This window comes from Talpa occidentalis, unplaced genomic scaffold, assembly GCF_014898055.3.
Source record: "Talpa occidentalis isolate TD23 unplaced genomic scaffold, MPIMG_talOcc4v2.1 talOcc4.4, whole genome shotgun sequence".
Taxonomy (NCBI): Eukaryota; Metazoa; Chordata; class Mammalia; order Eulipotyphla; family Talpidae; genus Talpa; species Talpa occidentalis.
This window is the reverse complement of record NW_023604295.1, coordinates 19,065,624-19,088,017: the sequence shown is the minus strand read 5'-3', so window position 1 is coordinate 19,088,017 and position 22,394 is coordinate 19,065,624. Positions and strand designations below refer to the sequence as shown.

The 22,394-nt window shown below is 34.4% G+C and overlaps 1 protein-coding gene across 6 annotated transcripts in view; it reads right to left on the bottom strand.

Moving 5' to 3' along the window:
* Positions 1 to 374: 374 nt before the first annotated feature.
* The window catches only part of NRIP1 (nuclear receptor interacting protein 1), an 89,230-nt gene continuing 67,210 nt past the window's right edge, over positions 375 to 22,394 (bottom strand). For all 6 annotated transcript variants that reach the window (XM_037525086.2, XM_054700351.1, XM_037525087.2 and 3 more), the window contains one exon: positions 375 to 8,239. In XM_037525086.2, coding sequence (XP_037380983.1) covers positions 4,430 to 7,900 — 3,471 coding nt within the window. In that variant the 5' untranslated portion in view covers positions 7,901 to 8,239 and the 3' untranslated portion in view covers positions 375 to 4,429. The remainder of the gene's footprint in view (positions 8,240 to 22,394) is intronic.

Here is a 22,394-nt window from a genome sequence, read left to right as displayed (position 1 = left end):
ACAAAAGAAAAAAAAATGCAAACTAGTGGTGGTCTTCTTATAAATCCCTCTTACACAATTTATAGCCTGACTCAGTTGCTGTTTTTTCATCATGTACATTAATAAACAAAACATGGTTGTACATCTGATTCTGATAATGATAGCTATACATAAGGTGAGCTGAGACTTTTCAACATTTTGATAACGTAGAACAGCTGGATGCAGTTTCACTACTTGGATATTTTTTAGACAATATTTATAAACCCATTCGGAGGGCGCTGTACATTTTTCACTGCCAGATGGTAAGAAAACTTGAATTTCTGTGTCAGAAAATACTCATCTTTGGGAAAGTGCCTTCCTCCTACATTACCATTAATAACATATTTATAAAAATAAAAACTCCCAGGTCATTAGTGCAAAGATATAGGTTTTTTTTTTCATTTTCTAAATAAAAGGTTCTCTGTTATGTATGCATATTTGCCCTTCTCAAAACTCTATGTGTATCATTATGTGTTTACACACCTATGTATGTGCAAACACACACTGATTGTGGGAAAATGACTGAAGACCCCTTTCTTTAAAATGAACTCAACACCCATCAAAATTAAATAAAAATCTTCTAATAACATCTTAAAACAAGTATGTATCAAATCAACTTTAATTCTGAAAACTGTACAAACTCTCTCCCACTTTAAAATTCTACAGCATTTATCTAGTTCTGTACAGGATAACAGAATCGAGGGTAGGCAGGACAGGTTATAGGCTGATCATCTTATTGAGCTTTGCTTCAATTGCCCCATCTCCACATGCGCTAACTTGCTAGTCACCTTCATTTTTTTCCCCCTGCATTTTCCTGAGAAGGGCAAAGCATCCTTGAAGACACTGCTATTTCATGATCAGAGATTTTATGCTTAGAGAAAACCTAAAAACCAGAGAACACCCACAACATAAGTTATTTCAAACCAGAGACAATGCATTTTTTTTCTCTTTTTCTCATTTATTCAAATTCACTGCAGGAAGTAAACACTAAAAGATTAAAAAACAAAACAAAAAATTCACACTGTAGTATGTACAGTTTCATGACATCACATGAAGAAATTATATTTCTAATAAAAATGACAAATTATATTACTGAGCAGAATTGCATCAAAATTAGTTGTGTAAACCCCAGAATTCATACCATGAATGGTAATTTTAGTGCCTGTACTCCTGGTAATATTATGCTTTCAATGGGATTTAAAAAATTCATGAAAGTAGCTGTGTGAACTCCATGTTGAAAAGTGGTTGACTTGATTTTAAAAAGTTTTAAGACCCTTGGATTCAAAGCACATTCTTTCACAAAGCTTAAACCACATAAGTCATATCCAGAAATGGAAATACTGTCATGTTGGGGTGAACATCTGGTCTGACTTGTTAAGACATTTTGCCAAATGCACAGATGCACAGGGTCCCCCATGCACTTTTCATGCAGCAGGTAATCACAACTTAAATAAAAGGTTTATTCTATACATTTGTCCAGACTTGCAACTGTATACATACATGCACAATTTTTAAACCTGTCTGATTATATTTACACTTATACATGGAATATACAGAAACCAAAGGAGATTGAAAGGCTTTTGTGTTGCATTAGAACAATACAAAATATGTATTTTTCATTAAGGAAATCGCTATTTACATCACCTTTAAAAACCGATTTTAACATCTTCATGTAACAAGTCAATATATATATATACACATAATATATATATATATAAAATATATACTCTCACCAGTTTACTCTTCTGTAAGATGCAGCAGAGAATAAACAGGTAATGCTACCTTACTGATGTCAATGAGAGCTGTATGTAGTACCCTTTCACAAATGACTTCATTAGGAAGAAATTGTCTAGATATCTAAAATAGTCCTTGAAAATGTGTTTATGTGCATCCTTGTATCTACATATGCATAAACAAAGTGAATTTATGGACGTATGCCCTTTCTCACTGCTCTTCTTTAAAATCATCCTGAACTCAAATTAGGGACATTCTCTACTGAAACAGAACAGCATTCTTTGCGATCAAATTAATTTATGTATTACATATCCTCATTCCTTTGTTACCAACCAACCAACCAACCAACCAACCAACGAACCAAACAACCAAAGAAACAAAACAAAAACAACATTGGCCTTTGATGTTCTTTTCCCTGACCTAAGTTTCACTCCCTTGTAAAAGCCCACCTTCCCCTAACCAAGGGGGAATAACAACATTTTTCTAGTATATCTCTAAGGCTCCAGACTTTCACAATGGCAGGGAAAAAGGACTTGTTCAAAAGCTTATTTATAGTGTAGACAATAAGACTGTCACAGAGTAAATATGGGATGAAGCAGAATACACTCACTGGCCAGTGGAATTTTCATTTCAGAATAAACATACACCTTCATCTCTCCGTGATGTAACATAATATTCACTTCCGACAATTATAATATATCCAGTAACTATTTACAAATCATTTTGAGAAAAAAATAATCATTTAGGGTTTTAGATCATCTTAGGAAATAACGCCCATTTTTAATATAAAAATCTTAGAAACAACTTCAAGTAGAACAACTTCAAATAGAGTTCCTCCTAATTAATAGTTGATTATATAACAATTTTTTGATAGGTCAGTTGCTAACCTGGTTCACAATTAAAAAAAAAAATATCTGGTGAATGAACTGAGGATTGTAAAAACTGAACTTAAAAACATGGAGTTGCTTCAAGTCAAAACCCCATGTGTCTCAAGAATATATTAAGTTCTTCCAAGACAACATCAAATTTACGTTCAATCACTATTTTAAAATAATAGATCCAATGGAGTGATTGTGTACAATTGTCACGTTTATGTGCCCTTTGCACTTTTTTATTTAATCGATCTAAGTTTAGTGCCTTTCTTGGGTTTGAAATAAATGCTTTCATCTTTGTCAGCATTGTTCTTAGAACGATGATTTTAATAGAAGTTAAGGATGTATTCAGGAGAAGTTTCCAAACCATCCTGGAATCACCTGAGTTTGGTTAAGTGGCCCTGTTATTCCATCCCTAAGGCTGATTAAGTAGATGTTACTCATTAGAACACATAAATAATCACAGATTTTCCTGAGATGTTGTGCCAGATATGAAAGTTGTCCCTTCCACCCAATTTTTTTTTTTGTCATAAAAAGTATTCTGAACCCGATTTCCAAAGATATAACGGTAATATATGAACTACAATATCCCAAATTTTGAGTTCATGTGTGACTATACTGGGGAAAATATAGGCATCAAATAGCTTTTTTTTTTTTTTAACAGTCCCGTGTTCTGAGAAAAGTCATAAGCAATGATTTTCAAGCTTCAGTGTGCAGACCACCTAGGAAATATGTTAAGATGTAAATGGAAGATTCCCAGGATCACTTAGCAGAGATTTCTTGTTTTGTAGATGTGAGATGCTCCCTAGGAATCAGCATTTTAAAACAAGTGCTCCAGCTCGTTCTAATGCAGGTCTGAGTCCAGCTTTAAGAAACCCTGGTCATAAGACTCACAAGTACCACAGAAATGGTGAGAAGTGACTTTTGTAAGAGATGATGAAAACTGTCCAAAGAAATGCCATTTTGCTTCTGTTAAAAAAAAGTCTTAATATTCAACTATTCAGGAAACCACCTGATGATAAATGTTAACTTTCCTAATTCTGTAAAAGGAGGAATATTAATTTAGTAAAGTAGTTACAATACAAAAATGGAAATCTTTCTTTTTTTTTTTAAGGATCTATCAAACTTCCATCAAGTATAATCAATTTTTACTAAGTAGTACAAGGTTTAAAGAAATATATATTGAAAAGGACTGGGGTGGGGCAGACACATTGGGAACCACAAAACCCCTTCCAAGAGTTAAAAATAAATGTTTTTTTTTCCTTTTTTTTTTTAGCAAAAGTGAAAAATGTAAGCATTTTTTTTTCTAATTTATTTTTGAATTGGACAATGATTAGTGAATCAGCACTTGGGTTTTAATTCAACAATTATCCTTGAAAGAGTTATTCAACAATTTGGACTTTAAAAAATGTATTATGTAGGCCAACTTTTAAAAAGCAAAAGAAAAGTCCCGTAATAAAGGCAGCAAAATGCATTAATCCACTATGGATGGAGATTTACATTTTAATTTTTATGCCTATTGTTTGTGATTATAAAAGAATTTCATTCATAGGCTACTCACAGTTGTTGCCTGATGCATACAGAAGTGTTAAACAACCAATTGCTAGTTCAGTAGTTTCCTCATGACATCTAACATAAAGCAAAAAGTAGTATGCATATTTAAACATCACCAGTAACCAATACTTCTCAAAATGAAAAAAGTTTCAATTATACCATGCTTTTCTCAAATCATGCTCTTATTTATACAGATCTCAAGTTCATACTAATTAGTTTTAAAAGATCCAAAGCTGGATGGCAGGTACATTTTATTCTGATTCCTTTTTTATTGTCAGCACGTTTCCCAGAAGTCCATAAACTTCTCCATTTGCACTGTGTGGGTGAGAGGCATTATTTCCCATATGGCTATTATAAGGGCTTCTTAAATTAAAGAAAGAAGCTTTAGTTTCTGCAGCAGGAAGTAATTCTTCTTTGACAGTAACCTGTGACACACTTTCAGCAGATGAAGGCTCCCTCCAAATGTCCTTGTCCTGTGTTTCCCGACTGGTAACAGAACTGCCTCCTTTCTGGAGCATGTAATACAGTATTGGGTTAGTTTTGGTCAGCCTTGGAGAGTCTTTCTCATACTCGTTCTTGTCAGCATCTGTGATGACCCACTTAATGGGTCCCTTCTCACTGGGCATGGAACACCCATTCAGAAGCCCAGATTCTGGTCTAGACCCCCCACAGCCCAAGGGCTCAGGGAAAGGCGGACTCACGGGAGTTTTAACGACCCCTGGGTATGGAAATGTCCTGTTATCCGCACAACTGTGGGGCTGCGAGGAGCTGTAAGTGAGTCCATTTAAAGAAGAAATGCTGAATTCAGGCTTGCTGTTAGTCACATTATTCTTGTGTCCTTTCTTTTTGCTGTCGATGACGGAGTTACTCCTATGTTGGGACAAATCTCTCACACAGTTTTCCGAGAGAAGCAGCTGTTTCAGAACATTGAAGCTTTTGCTCTCTCTTGCCCAACTCCTGTGTTCACTTTCGCTGCCTGAACTGTGACTGGCAGGATATTTAAACTCAAGATCATTTCTGCTAAGTTGTAGCTCTTGTTGGTTAAGCAGGGACCCACACAGTACCTCCGGAGCACTGTGACTGTTTGCAGCATCTACAATGTTATTTTTCATCTTTTTAAAAGGATTTTCTAAAGGCTCCGCATAAAGCTTCCTCTTCTTGGGGACCATGCAAAGATTCTTTGATTCTAGAAGTGTCAGGTCGCTATTTCTGTGACTGTTGTCCAGATCATCTGCCAGGTAACTCTCTTGATTTTGCCTCAGTAGTCTACTTAGCAGACCATTCTTGGAGAAAGAGAAGTCCTGAGGTGATATGGGCTCTGATTTAAAGTCCTCGGATGCTGGTAAGGCAGCTGCGCTTCTCTGCACGGGGGGAGCCATGCCCAAGAATGGGGCACCCTTAGCATCGTGGCTCAAGTGTGCATTTGTATTATGAATGTGTAAGTCATCGCAAGGCTCAGATTTTATTTTTACCATCAGTATTTGTTCACTTAAAGCTCTGTCTGTGTGTTCCTGAGTATTTTCATCCCTTAAAGGAATTTTCTCTTTCTTTTCACTCTTCCCTTTGTTGGGATTGCCCAGGAGCAACTGGAGGACAGTGCGCCTTTCCAGCAGATTTTCTATTTCAGAACCAGAAAGTCCTGGCTCAGGACCTGTTGCTTGACTACAGAAGGCTTTATTTTCTTCAACTACACTTGTTTTACTTGTGAACAGAGGACTATTTAATCTGTCAACCATACTGATAGGTTTATCTGTGTTTATACCCAGCAGCTGTTTACTGTGCCTCTGCTCTTCGGCTGAGAGGGAAGACTGCATTCCACACTGCGCTAAATTCTGTAACAGTTTACTGGCACTGAAAGTTGCGGGGTTTTGGGCACCTTCATTCTGGCCTGACTTCTCTCCTTGTGATTCTTTGCTTTTTGTCAGGTCCATGAGGTGGTTAGATGTGGAATTTGCGGCTGGCTTTTCAGACTGGGTGCCGCAGGCATATGGTGGGGAATTCCATTTTATGACCAGAGAGTGTTGGGAAAGGTTGATGGGAGACTCTGCTTTGGTGGAAGCAAGTAATGGTGGAGTGCTCACGGGAGTAGTCCTGTTTGTGCTGGGGCTTTCGATTACAGAAGTCCTCATGTAGTTCTGTGAACTGAACTTTGTCACGTCACTGTGTCCTTCCTGCGGGCTGTTGTTTCCTTCTCCATTTTCCTCATTTTTATGGCCAAGTAGCAACTGAAGAAGTGTTACTTTCTGGTGTGAATTTAGCTTAGAATTCTTTGAGGTATCTTGATCTACTTTGACATCGACATCAGGAACTTTTGGATCCCAAGTGTTTAGCAAGGATTGGGTTAAATTATCCAGAGAAACAGGTTGGTCAGGTTCTAGTTTTTCGCTTCTGTGTTTGCAAGACAAGTCTATGGGGACACAGTTGGAATAGGAACTCTCATCACCGCTGCTATCATCTGTAAAACTAGGGTTGTTATCTGAATAGTCATCAATAGTTGTAGGGGTACTACTATCCTCAAAAATGCTGCCTCTCTCACTGTGATGGTGTCCATTCATGGGCTTAGGTATGGTCTGGCTTTTAAGAAGATGTAGAAGCAAACTATTATTAGCAGCTTGTTTTATATTGTTTCTTTCCAGTGAATTCTTGTAGCCTGCATTTTTGGGGGAAGAAGGAATGATACCCATTGGATTCTGAAAGGCTGTACTTTTGCTAGTCATTAGTTTACTTGATGTTCTTGCCTGACCATTAAGATGGTTTGACATTCCTTTGGAGAGCTGGAAACTGCCAACATCCTTCTGGCCATTCTCTTGTAATCTGGCCATAGCAGCCAGTCTTTCACTGGCTGCCTGATTTGCATTTTGTGTTTTTAAAGCATGTTCCCGAGAATACTGTTGTAAATGGGCTTCGCTTGAAAGGAGTAATGCTAATTGGCTACAAGCAACACTAGGTTTGGGTGAAGTGGCAGGACTAGCCCTTTTTTCCACCATGCTTGCGACAGCCTGTAATCTTGCGGCACAAGACAAGGGCTCACTCATGACCTTTGTTCCACTTTGTCCAACGTGATGAGGTGACTCTACAAACTGATCTCTGATGAGGTTTTTAGTTACATCAGGAAGATTGGTATCAGGCTTTTGATCTTTAGCTTTACTTTTCTTCAACAAAGTTTTTAAGTGACTTGAAGCAACACCATAGCACCTTAGATCTTTCTCCATTTTTAAAGAATCATGACTGAGGGCATATCCTTGCTCTTTGAGGCTCTGCCTAATTTGTTGTGAGAGAGCAACTGTCTGCAGCCTAGAGCTGAATGACTGAAGCAAAGAGGCCAGTAACGTGCTATCCTGTTTGCCTTTCGGCACACTGTCCACCATGCCAGCCAGCAAAGCTTCCTTCTTTACGTTTAAATTTACGATGGAATCAGACAGCCTCTTCCGCTTTGCTGCATTCCAGTCCTCAGAAGACTGCAACAGTCTGGCTTTTTTGAGATGCAGCATGCCAGATCCTTGATAGGTCTGCGTATTGAGAACTGGACCATTACTTTGACAGGTGGGAAAAGCATTATCAGAAATGTTAAAGTTCTGATCTTCTTCATTATGCCCAGCAGACTTTTTGTCGATGTCAGTACCTGATCCCTCTGCTGCCTGATGCATTAGTAATCCTTCTAGGTAAGTTAAAACAATAGAATCCTGGTGCACATCAGAGCCAAGCTCTTCTCCATGAGTCATGTTCAATAGAAGTGTTCACAAGGGCTTGGCTTCTATTTACTTTAAAGAATGGTTTTCTGTGAAAGATGTTACTTTAATAAGTGAGTGTCAGTTTATCACCTTCCATAGTAATTAGATACAGATGTATGCTACATTCCGACCAGGGTTCTTCTGGCAATGAAAAGATAAAAGGCAGGCAAACTCCAATGCAGTCAGACGAGAGTTGACCAACTCCTAAGCAAGGAGCAGCAGAATTCTTTATCACACAGGTCTGCAGCAGTAAGCAGATATGCTCTTTAGTGAATATTCACTTCTCCTTCTTCATCCTTTTGTTCCCCATTAAATGCAAGAATCAGCTTTCTAAAAAAATAAAAATAGAAAATTATTAAGGAGGTTCAGAGGTAGGATTATGCTATGATACCTATAAACAAAAGAATACAGTACTTAGAAGATTCTATGTATACTACACATACATATGTAACCTACATATATACAATAATGTAAATACATATGCACTATAGTCATATCTTAAGTAATTTATTTATTGCCATTTCTATTAATTGAAAATCTCTGCCAGAAATCCTACGGATTAATCTATATTAAAATATCAAATGGATTAGAGAAAATAATCTTATATAACTGTCTTCCAAGTCCACCACGTTTCTGAATTCTCCTAACCGCATTTTTTGCAAAGTAATGTGAATGCTAAGTCTCCCTTACAGCACAATACCGTTTCATGAGGGAATCAGATTTAGCTTCTGTACATTACCGGACTTAGGGAAGAATTGAAAAGAGGAAAAGAAGTGCACATGACAAGAACTCTACTGATAAATCTGACGTGGATGGGGTTGAGCCCAACAGAACAGACTCACTTCTGCCATCATCCTCCAAACATCAGACATCTGTAAGTAATTTGTACAATTTCTGCTGTTAAAGGAATGGAAGCACTAACATGTTTGTAAGATTATTTTGCAGACCTGTGCAAGATATGACAGTCTTAACCATATTCAAAATATAATCACCATCTGATTCACCTGTAAGTTTTCCTTGACTTAATGAAAACAGAAGTGAGTTCTTCTGTAGCATTCATTCAGGTTTCATGTGTCTATGTTTAAATTCTTATTCATATCTTCTGCAGAAATTTTAATGTAAGCTCCATCCCTAGTAGATGCAGTGGACAGGTAACAGGTAGGATTCCTACAGTCCTAGGAATATCAGGGATGTTCCTAATATAAAATGCTCTCTACCCAGGCTATTTTTGTGTGGCTTTGTATTAATAATTATAAATGAATTAAAATATATGTGATTTAAAAAAAATTAAGTGAAAATCATAATAAAAAATATGTTAGTGAACTTCTACTAATTTTAGTTTAGAAAATCTAGTTACTATAATACACTTAACAATCAAACCATCCTGCAGAAAAAAGGGGCAAAACCCAAATTAATTACCTCCCTAAAATTCTAAGGTGGTAATTTTAAAATTAATTTCCTTGAAAAGAAATTTTATATACAGCCCTAATTACATAGAGCAGTGAGAGAGAGAAGTTTTTCATAGAAATTTTTTTTTTTTTTAAGTACAATGAATCTGTAATTCAAAGATCATGGTTACTGAGATGCTGCTTCATGGGGCCTTCGGCGGCAACACCTACGGCCAGCCATTTAGGCAGAAAATGAAATGCCTAAGAAAGTAGGAATTCTGAGACAACTCGGCCCCATCTGTTTGAAAGCACTGTAGGGAACTGAGTGAGCCACATTTCTTCAGATAACTTCTTTTTTTATCTCTTAAACAACAAAAGTGGGAGAAATCATTAGCAATGCTACCTTCCAAGTCTTGCCTTTTCATTTCTATAGCACAGATTTTATGGGTTACTCAGTCTTACTGGATCTTCCCACGTATACAGGAGGTATACATCGTATAATTAAACTCTTTATAGCTTTTTTCCCTCTTATCACTTCGTCAGATACTTGTCTGATTATAGCACAATATTTAATGGAGAAAATTTAGGGGAAAAATAGGAGGCACGGTATCTGGATACCGTGAGACCTATTTAGAGTATAATGTAAAATATTACCCTCACCTACTAAATAGACTTCTTCAGGTTAAAATCGTTCAATTTAAAGTTACTCAGGACTAGCCTGACTCATTTTCTTTTAGCAGAAAGACAACCACATTATTTTTGAATCACCAATGCAGCTTGCTTCCTTGATTTGATATATACTTTAAGAACGACGCCAGATGTTTAACATTACTTGAGTACATTCAGTTAAAGATAACGAAATGCCAATTCCTAATCAGGTTTCTTAGAGATTTTCAAGCAACATATCTAATAACTGGAATATTTCATAAAAAAATGATTCACTGGCTAGTGTGTATCTTCTGGCTTGTCCCTAACTTCAACAGTTATTTTACTAGAGGTTTTCTGTATGTCGATTTAGAAATAGTTGGCATTATCTTTATAAACACAGGAAGGAAGAATCTTTTATATATGGCATATACTTGTTAAATAATTTCTACATAAAGGAAAAAGAATTATCCCAAATACTGAGTTTATGGAGGTAAAGAGTGGGGACGAGAGACGAAAAGTACTGGAGGGACAGGAAAAAAAAAAAATTACTAAGAGCAAATTAAAGTCTCAAAAATTTTGCAAATCTTAGGTTTTAGAAGATTTAGTTTAGAAGCTAAAATAGATCATATTGATAGATGTAATGGACAGAGTGAAAATTTATTTAATAAATACTGATAATACATATATTAGAAGGGAGAAAAAAGTCCCAATTGATAAAATAAAAGCTCACTGAACAATGTTTCAATTAAGCTGTCGTTTTCATAGGGTGGTGCCATAAAATTTTTAGAAATACTAATTTTAACCAAAAAATTTAGTGTAACACTCAGTATTCTTAAAAGTGACTTAATTTTGATTTTAGAAGTAACATCCAAAATCAAAATCAACTCTTCATAATTTTAATGTATTCATTTAAACTCCAAGTATAAGAAAAATAATCATCATCATTTACCATCTGGGCCCAAAGAACATTTTACTAATATTTTATTAATTATTGATAAATGATTATGAATAATTTACAGGATAATAATGGAATATTATAAAAGAGCTTTATTAAAAATTTTCATAAAATTTAAACAGAAAATTCCTTAGTTTCCTGGTGTTGAAGAACTACACATCTGATATGGACTGGATATTTTGATACTGACAGCTAATGACTGTCATGCATGAAACTGGCAATTCCTGTAAATACAATTTAAATTCCAGATTTTAAATAAATTTAAAAAGCCCTAGCTTTATCATCACTCTGGATCTATTTTTTGCTTTGTACTTGTTTTTGTATTTGTATGAAAGTGCTACATTGACGGTTAATTACGGTGAAGACAGGACAAATACCTTCTTCATTTCATGACTACAAAACATCTTTCATTTTATTTATTGGCACCGATATCAATCCAGTGAATTATTTATTTCCAGTTTCTTTTATCCCATACCTGTATTCTGTATTTGTTCATGTATGAACTTTTTCAAATAAATTTGGGTATATCAAGATCATAAAAGAAGAATAGTGTCACCTATCCTTCTGGCAAAATAGAGCAGTCAAGGCTCTTACCACGAAATACTAAATAATGAATACTGAGTTACTTCCTATTAAGTAATAAACTACATGAAAATACTATATTTCCCTTTTATCTGAGAGCTATATCATACGGTAACTGTGAGGTAAAGGATGTGTTAACTAATCTTACTGTGTCCATTATTTTGCAGTACACATAGACACATGTCAAATCTTCCCTTGAATATAAAAAAACTTATACAAAGTCGTAAGTTCAATTACATCTCAGTAAAGCCGGTGTGGGGTGGGGAGGACCTATATTGTTCACTTATTCCTGAGTTTGAGAAAATTTACATAGGATACTGTCATCTGAAGGTAACAGTCAGAGATGCTGCTTATACAGCCACTGTCAGCATCATCATTCATGCCTAGAGTATTAGTATCAGTCTCTTTGCATTCATTCTCAATCTCTCATCTAATCGAAGCATCTTCCTGTACCAACTTTTTCTCTTTGACAGTATAGATGGAATATGAAAATTACGGAATTTTCTACAGTGCTTACAAAAACTTAAAAAAAAATAGAAATACAAAGATATTCTGTGTCCAGACTTTTTTTCCCCCACATCTTGAAATAGTATTAAGATCTGTAATAAGGAAAGTTTAGATGACATTATAATGATTTATTTCACTACTGTACCATCCTTCTAAGCACTTCCATTATTTTTCTTTTGGCTTATTATTTCAGTTTTTATTTGGCATAACTGGAAATAAATGAATTCATCTTCAAGATGATAAAGTGGCAAAACCTTAAAGACAAAGGAAAAATAAGGGCACTAAAATTCTATAATGTACCTTCTATTTACAAAGTTTCCAATGGTTAGATAAGGTAACAGCAAGATACCAAATTTTTTTCTGTATAAAACAGAATTAAGAGGCCAGAAACAAACCTAAACATAACGAGCAACTATTTTATGACAAAGGAGACAAGAATATACAACGGAGAAAGGAAAGTCTCATCAACAAATGGTGCTGTGCAGCCTTGTATTTTGCATATCTTGCTAATACTATTTCAAGATCTAAAAAAATAGTCTGGACACATAATATCTCTGTATTTCTATTTTGTTGTAAATCTTTCTATTTTGTTTTTATGCAAAAGACTGAAACTAGACCACTATTATACACCATATGTAAAAATTAACCTGAAATGGATTAAAGACTTAGGTGTAAGACCTGAAACCATAAAATATATAGAACTCATTGGTGAAATAATCCATGACACAGGTTTCATGAATGCCACTGAGGATATAACTCAAGGAAACAAGAGGAGATAAAAATTACATCAGAGTTGAAAATTTCTACACAAGAACAACTATCATCAAAATGAAAAGACAGCTTATGGAATGGAAGACATTTAAATATTAGACATTCAACAAGGGTTAACATCCAATATAAGCAGAACTCCTATAACTCAACAACAACAGAAACAACCAATTAAAAAATGGGCCAAGGCCAACAAAAAATCATGTTCATTATCACTAACAGAGAAATGCAGATCAAAACTGCAATGACATAGTACTTCACACCTGTTAGATTTACTCTGATGAAAAAGACAGGAATCAAGTGCTGATGACGATGTGGAGAAAAGGGAACTCTCATACACTGTGGTGAGAATGTAAAACGGTGCAGCCCCTATGGAAAATAGTATGGGGATTCTTCTCTTAAAGAGAACAGATTAGTGGTTACCAATTTGTGAGGCAGGTGATTGTGTAAAGGGATCAAAGGTATGAAAATGGTTTGGAACTAGACTTTTGGTGGTGAATATGATGTGCTATATACAGATGTCAAATTACAATGCTGAAAGCTATAAATATTGTAAGCCAAAGTTACAGCAATAAACATTTATTTAAAAAAAATTTAAATATTGAAAACATTTGACTGAAAATGTTTTAAAAATATGTAATATAATCCTTCCTAGTCATGTGAAATTCAAAAGCTAAAACTGCGTACAAAGAACTCTTGATTGCTTAATACAAGGTTAATGTATTTCATGACAATTTAATAAAATTCAGGTTCAACTACATCACAGTGTAAAAACTACAAACTGAATTCTTTTATTAAAATTAAGAGTTTTGTAGCATAAAAATATATAAAACTGAGATTTTACTGGCTCAGTACCATGTAGTATAAAAGGTAATTATATCAAAACAGAACTATTTTTAAAAAATAACAAAATCCTGTGCAAAAATGAAAAATGATATAAGAATTATATAAAATAAAATATTAAAAAAATAACAAAATCTTGGTCATATGCATATACAGCTTTGGGGAAAGGTCCAGTTCCAACACACAAACTACTTTAATAATGTATGCAATAAAATGCTTGAATTCAGAGTATATTTTAAAAAGAGCTACATTTTATTTTTTAAAGGTATCTGAAAAATATTATGTTGAGGCATAATTTTTAAAAACATTTTAATCAATAAAAGCCAGAAGAAAATAATTTGCAAAATAACAGTTTCTAAATCAGTGTTATATTGATTCTCTCAAGTTGTTAAGCTATTTCCACTACAATGTGCATTCCACTTTCTCCTTGAAAATGGTTTATTAAGAGAAAGTACAGTGAATTTTTAAACACTTTTAAAAAATGATAAAGTCCAAGTAGTAAGATTTTGCTTGGATAAATAAAGGATATATCTAATAGGATTCTTACATATGGGACTACTTTTGGTTGACAATAAGTAAATAAAAAAAGATCTTTCTCCAGCTGTTCTGAAGGATTCAGTATCTTACTTGCAATCAAATTCTCCATTAAAAACACATTTCAATGATTAAACATCTATGAAGTCACTTTTTCTACTATTTAAATTATGTTTAATGAATACCTCATGACTTACATTGTTTATCTTTTCCATTTGCATCTGCCATATCAAATAATACCTGCTTGAGTACTGAATTTAAAGGTATTTTTGCGGGCCTTCCTGGTGGCGCAGCAGTTGAGCGCTGGGCCGCGAAGCTGCCTGCAGCCTCTGCAGCGACAGTTCGATCCCTGGCTGCTCCCCGGCCACCGGAGGAGGGTCCCACATGGCGCGCAGACCTCTCCTGCCGCACCCACTGCTCCCCTCAGCAGTGTACTTAGGTCCTTCTGCCTGTTCTGCTCCCCGCTCTGGCTCTGGTGAATTCTCTCACCCTTCTGCGCTTCTGACTATACCCAGTGCTTGTATAAATAAATCTTAAAAAAAAAAATAAAGGTATTTTTGCAATGCAACTTAAATGGACATTTATTTGGATTCTTGGCTCTGTTTTTTTCAAAATGCAAAGTAATGGAAAGATAACTTTTGGCAATCAAAAACAGCTCCCACTGGATAGTGTCTAAATTCTACTGTAGATTATTTTGGGGATGTCTTTCATACAAATTGACAGGAAAAAAAAAATATGGTTCATTAAAGATTTGAAATTTAAGTACTAAGAGGATTCCAAAGTACTAACTATTGAATCTTTTAGCAATACAAGTGTATGTAAATTATTCAGAGAACTCCTGGTGTTCTCTAAGGTGAATCTTAGAAAGTTTTCAAAGCTGAACAGGAAACCAAAATTTAAGAAAAATTTATCAAGATCTAAGACTGAAGATTTTATCCAAATGAATGAGGCTAACTTTCCAAACTAAGAGCAGATGAAAAGTTAGAATACATAAAACCCAACATTTAGTTTCACAGAACAAAAGGGAAAATTAAGATTTCAGATAAAGGTTCTAGGGTATCACTGAAAAGTGAAGGATACAGTGAATCTTCTATTATAAGCTCAAAATTTGGGGTGGGGAGAAGATCCTAAAAAAAATAATAGAAGAAATATTCCACTGTTGCCATTTCACAGCAAGAAATAATAAAGACATAATAAAAAAGCAGGTTTGAAATTTCTTTTATTAGAACGTATTTTTAATTTCTTGAACAAAGTAAAAATTAGTATATGTTCCTTTAATAAATATGCATTCCAAGATAATAACTTTATTTGTAGTATTATTTTTATCAAAAGTTGGATATATGATTGTAAAATTTGATGTGTGTCAAGAAAATAAATGTCTCTAAAAACATTTGCTCAAGTAAAGTCTTCAGTATTAGAAATTAGACCATAAGGTCCTCATGTCCTCTCCCAAGGGTATACATTTTAGTTGTGAATACTCTCCAGAGATAGGTAACAGAAGTCATTGACACTGGAATGAGTAAAACAGATGCCCAGATTGCTCTCCCTTGCAACCTGAGGGGCTTACATATTTTTGCCCAAGGCCAAATTTGCTCCTAACTTCTAGGTCCATCAGCTGTAACTTGCTGTCAGCTGCTTCCACAGGAGTAAAACAGTATCATTCACATTTCCTATTAAAAAAAAGATTCACTAGGAAACACTAGTTCTTGACTGATTCAACACAAGGACATATGTATCTGAGGACCTCTTTAGCTCTGGAATTTTATTTCTAGGATTCAAAGTAATTTGTCAAATTATAGTTGATAAAAATGACAAGTATTTTAACCAGAAAGATGATATGCTGTCATAAAGTAGTGGAAATAGTTCTGATCAATATGTTTTATAGTCTTTTCAGTGAATTCGAGGGGAAAGGAAATGGTTTTGAAATAGCCATCCACCCTACTCACTCAATCCCCAAAAGTTATTTATCTTCATCACCTTCTTCACTAGGGTTACAGAATTTCATACATGTTTATTTAAAAGCGAAATATAAGTTTATATTTAAACTACAATGTTTGCTTATCTCATAATGGCTATAAACTGAATAAAAGCAATATTAAAGATTTAGGATACTTGATGACATAGATAAATGCATGAGAAAGGTGAAATAATTATCCTGGCAACAAAAACAAATATCCCCTATAATTGATATAGTGAAATAAAGGAGAGCTTCTTTGTCTGAAATATTTATCAAAAGGACTACATCTATGAATCAGATTCAATAAATCCACTATCCATTTTACTTTGCCTCTATAATTTATTAAAATTTAACTTTAACTCAAAATTAAAATGAAACAGTTTGAGATTCTAAGTTAAAAATGCTCACAGAATCAAAAGAATTAGAGAAAGAGCTTAACTGTCAAATAATTTCTATTCCAAAAATGCAATCTTTCTAGGATGCTGAGTCACATTATCTTGGAAAAGGAAAAACTAGGATGCTGCTAAATAAAGTCTAACTATATTTTTTAAAATCCAGGAAAATTATTAAATGATACAGAATGCATTAATATTAATGTCTGTTCACTGCCTTCTGTTCTCAAGAAACAATAGGTCTTGGAGGAAACACCAGATAATCATTAACAAATTATTTTAACAGCACATAAATGAAAGAACAGAGGGTATAACTTCTAACCTTTTCCAATAGCTCTTCAAAAGTAATTAGTACTTTCTATCAATTTTTTAAGGATATCTTCTAATTGCTATCAAAATATGAAATATAATGTAAAATGGTGTTTTCTTCTTCTGCAATTGTTTGTTTATAATAAACATAGACACACACACACACATAAACACATGAAGCTCTTTTGAGATTGAAGCATAAATCCTATTAAACTCAACTATGGTCTCCCCATCCCTAAAATAGATTTGACATACAGACACAAGCGCAAGGTCAAGGTCACAGATCAGTAAGAAAGATTACCAACAGAACTGATGTAACAGCTGGCATTCGATCAAAGCTCCTGGGGTTTTTAGTACACTTACCAGACACTCTGCATTTACTCACAGGGTACACTCTGTTTTAAAAATGTTCCCCTTCTTTAAAGACAAGATCTTCATGCTCTGTTTTTTATAAAGCACATTCTGCTAAAAATGTTGTGCTGGGTCACAGAGAAAGAGAATTTATGTGTGTGTGTTTCAGAATCACAAGTTTTTAAAGTGCATATATATATATATATATATATGGATGTATGTCTGCATATTTATTTGTTATAACTAATCTTTTCATGTGAGATTTGTGAATTAAATTTAACATGCAGTTGCCCACATCAACCATACTCCTACAGATCTCCAAGCATTTGTCCTAGCTAAAATGGAAATTAATTGTATATTTCTCAGTATTTTGGGCCATTTCTTCCCCAAAACACAGATTTAACTGCTAAAACAATAGTTCAACCCAGGGACATTTTAAAATATATCCACAGTCTTCCATGATGACTTCCAAGTTACACATATAAGAAGAAAATTTGGTTATCAACAATTATGACAAAAATGATTCTTAGTGGAATATATAGTTGAAGAGTGCAATTATCTAAAAATGCCTTTCTTTCAGTTATTGAAACAAGATATTGAATTTACCTTATATTACATTTATGAAGCCAAGAGTGACGTGATGAATGTTCTTACTGAAGCTTTCAGACCAAAAAATCATTTTTAATTATGCATAATACTGTTGGAGTAAATTTATAATAAAAAACTCTCACTGTAAAATCAAGAATCCCTTGCTATAACTCTATATAGCTTGCAAATTGTGATACATATACATGCAAATGTTCTCAATTATCAGTTTTATTTTGCAGAATCACTTTTGATGAATTAAATAGGTTTGAATGAAAATTCAAGAACTGTACTATCCTAAAGACTTCGTTTCTCATTAAGAGTAAAAGGGGAAAAATGGATATCGAATTATCAAATAAAATACTACTGAAATAGAAGTAGATTGTGGCTATATCAAAATTATTAATAATGGAAACTAATTTGTACATCAAACTTTGATCACAAAATCGAGTGATATATTCTCTTTTAAAAGAACTAGAATCCCTTATATAATACACTATTAAAGTCTATTTAGAGGAATCCTGTATCAATCAGTAAATACTTTTTTCTTGATGTGCTGCCTGGATAAAAGCACCCCTTTGCTGTGAATGGACCATGAACTGATTAGATTTCCAGAAAGGGCAAACATCATGACATCACTCTTGCCCACATTGACCCAGAATGTAAAACCTTCTAGACTGAAGGTTTCAGTCACTCTGTGTAGAGAAGTATCTTCAGACACAATCTATGGACAGATAGACATAGTGATGATATCTGTAAAGGAAAAAGTCAATAAAGTTAACAGGGTCACACCGCAGAGGGTAAATGAACAAAAATCAAGGATATGAACCTAGATAATTTGTCTCTAAATACTAGCACATCACATTAAAATATGTTCCTCAACTAGAAAGATGAAGCTACCGGCACATCATCACTGGGCTATTTACTTTAAATGGTTTCATTTTTATTGAGGAAATTGTTACCCACACTTTCCCCTGGACTCCCTTTTGCCTATCTGTATAAATAACCAAATGTCTGAAGTAATAATCTCAGTAACTGCAGCAAGTGACTGCCTATCTGAGACACAGCTTTGCTGCTTGTTCATGTCTCAGGCATGTTTACTACGTGCAGTAGGGACCATTGACACATGGTCCTTGCCAGGGCACCTGACACTCAGAGACCAGATGAGGGGGGGTAGTAAGGAGAAAGAAGAGGCTCCCATAGGTTTGACCAGTCGGAAGAACAGCTCAGGGCTTTTCTGGTTTACTGGACCAAAAGTATTTCAGAACAACTTTTCCCTTAGTACAATCATCTTTAAAAACAGCAAGCCCTATCTACTGTTAGCATTTAAATAAAAAAAAACCCACCAAAAAATGAAATAATTTAGCTTGTAAGAATCTCTATTACATGAACCATTTTTCTGTGCTTGTCTCTGAGATCGAGTTATGGACTATGAAATGACACACATATACTAGACTGATCATTTCTCTGTTTAGTAGTTTGTCCAACTCTGATACAATTACTTAAATTCTTATTTTAGCATTTCCTACTGTTTATTTATTGAGCTTTCAATTGTAGCATTTATATAAAATAAATAATTTGTTTTATATTTAAATTCTTATTACACATGAGGACATAAATAAGATATAATATTGAGAGAAATAATGTCCTAGAGAATAAAGAATAAAAACCTTTCTCCTTAGTGTCCTCCCTCCATCTCTCACACAATCCTCCCATTATCATTTGGTGAAATTTATCAGACTTAAAAATGTATCATATAAGGCACTTTTGGATCATAGAAGCCTCATCTGTCTACAGTGAAACTAAATGAATGGCCTCTTTTTTGTTCAATCTCAGCTGAGGACTCACTCACCCTCTTTGCGGACAGCTTCCCCTGACTCCACAGGCTGGGGACAGTTTTTCAATCTTTGGGACTCCATGGTACTCAGCAAATCTTTCTGCCATCTCCTCATAAAATCATATTTTGGTCTGTCTATTACTAACACTCATTAGAGGGTAATCTCCTCAAGGACAAGGGCTACCTTTCTGTCATCCCAACACTGCAGTGCCTGGCAGAGACAGCAGGAGGACATGTGACAGGTCACCCTCTTGGACTCGCAGGGGTGGGCTGTAATTATTCTAAGTTACCTGAAGATTTGACATGAGCTGATAATGCTATTTGTAATGATTGTTTTCAAATTCAAGACATATTTTCTTCCCTGAATAAAAAATTACAAAATTAAGACGCAATAAAGTATTTTATTCGATGGAGGGAGTTCTGTGGGTTCGGAATGCATTTGTGACTAGTATTCTGTTAGAAAAATGTTAAGATTTATACATTGCAAAAATACACATATTTTTAGAAGATTTTAAAGTTTTTATAAGAGTATATTTTAATATTGCTTCATCAAAATTTGATCATTATTTCCTTTAATCAATGTGTCCTTACTCAAGGTTAATAAGATCTAATATGCTTTGATTATATGAAAAATGATCAAATGTTTTAATGAGATAGCAGTAGCATAAAGCTTTTCATTATTTTCCCCTCTCAAACTACTCTGTAGAAAGTTGAATAAAACCTGCTTCACATAAAAAAATTACTTTGTTAGATTTTCTTAGGATGACACTATATTAAGAAATAAAGTATCACATTGAAAGAAATATTCTCTAAAACCAGATAAACCAACCCAAAAACATTGTGGAAAGCTAGCCTTATGTTCTTTAAACTCATTAAAAAAAGAATCACTGAGGTAGAAATAATAAGCATATATTAAAGAATCTGAACCCTTTAAATTGTGATAAAAATTAAACTGATCGCAGCTATTTAGTCATAGGATTATCTTTTCTTTGAACCTATATTTGTTAAGAGTTTTCAGTTTAAGTTTAATGTTGTTGGGTAACTATGAACAATTGCCAACCATTAAGTGATTCAATTAGAATAGGTAAAAGCAACCACATTACTATTTAAAGGCATAAAACCAAAAAAATTAAAAAACAATTCTACCAAAAAAAAAAAAACCAAAAAAAAAAACCCAATATTTTCCAAGTAGGTCTTGAAAAATGATGCAAGAAGAGTCCACAGGTCATTCCATGCCTATTCATTTTTTACTATAGCTGCATATTACTATCAGTAGAATTTAAAATCGAGGAAATTCAGTCCTTTAACTTGTACTATAAAGGAAAGCTTCTGGTCACATCTAGCTTCATGGCATGGTAGTAAACCTAAACAATGTTTCTCAGGTCTGAGGAACCAGCAAGTCCTGTTGGTGCATCTACATCACCTTTGATGTAGATGTGTAAAATTTTGAAAATCCAATTTTCTAGCAACTATAATAAAGCACACTTTAATATATATTAAAAATGACACAGATCTTATAGTACTCTCAAAGCCACTTAGACATTTGTTTAAAAAATATTACAGAATCAAATCAAATTTCTTTGTCTATCATATTTTTTTTTTTTCCCAAACACTTGATTCACTTCTACTAATGACTTATTTTTATTTTGGGGTAGAAATGTTTATAGCTTATTTTTCAATCAAGCTTTTTATTTTTTTGATGGTGATGCCAACTTTCTTTTTTTTTTTTTTTAATTGATGTTTCATTGGTTTACAAAACTGTGGATGATATGTAAGTATAGGATACACCTTTCAGGTGTATGTTACTACACCACACCCACCACAAAGACACCCATAATCCTGTACTGTACTTCATTTTCTGACCCTTTTGTTTCTCTATATTCCACATATAAATGACAATATCTGTAATTGTCTTTCTCCTTCTGATTTATTTTGCTTAGCATAAACCCCTCCAATTCCAACCACACTGTTGTAAATGACAAGAGCTTATCCTGCTTTTATAGCTGCATAGCATTCCATTTTGTGTATGTACCACATCTTCCTGACAAACATCTTATCCCTGACTTTACTGGGAATACACACTTAAAGGAATGTGTCTAAAATTGGCAAGGTAGCTAACTTTTATGAATAAAAACCTATTTTACCATATGAATCTACAATATGCTTGCAAACTGATTCTATAAAGAAAAGAGTCACTGGATTTAAAGATTAGAACAAAGCTGAAAGGTTACTGGCTCAACCAATCATCTTATCTAATGCTTTAACGCCTTTATAATCTATTGGCTAACAATGGTTGCCAAGTTGATTTCTGAAAATGTCTACGCTTCCCAGGTGGTATCTTTTGGAAACATAAGGCTCTGGGTTCAAATCTTCTGGCTCCTCCGCTTACCAACTGTTTGATCTAGAGCAAGTAAACAACTCTCAAAAGTTTTATTTATAAATGTGCAAAAATCAATACCTAGTTCACACAGTCACTGTGAGGAATAAATGTGATAATGCTCATGTGTGCTCAGTATAGTGACTGGGTACAGACACACCCTCAATAGGATTATCCCTCATTCAGAGAACTCTTCCCATATTTGCACAACTGCACAGTCTCGCCAGCATTGAGCCAGAATCTGCCTCCTCTTAGTCTGATCATTAGTCCTTTTGGGGCCACAGGAAATAAGGCTAATCCTTCAATGACACTTCAACCTTATAAAATAGCTGCCATATTCCACTGACTATTACCTTGTTAAGGCCTAGAGAAGATACTGAAATTCCACAGTTGACAGGAGTCTAGCAAAGGGTGAAAAAAGGAAGACAGATGTTCCTGGGCGCCAGTCTGTG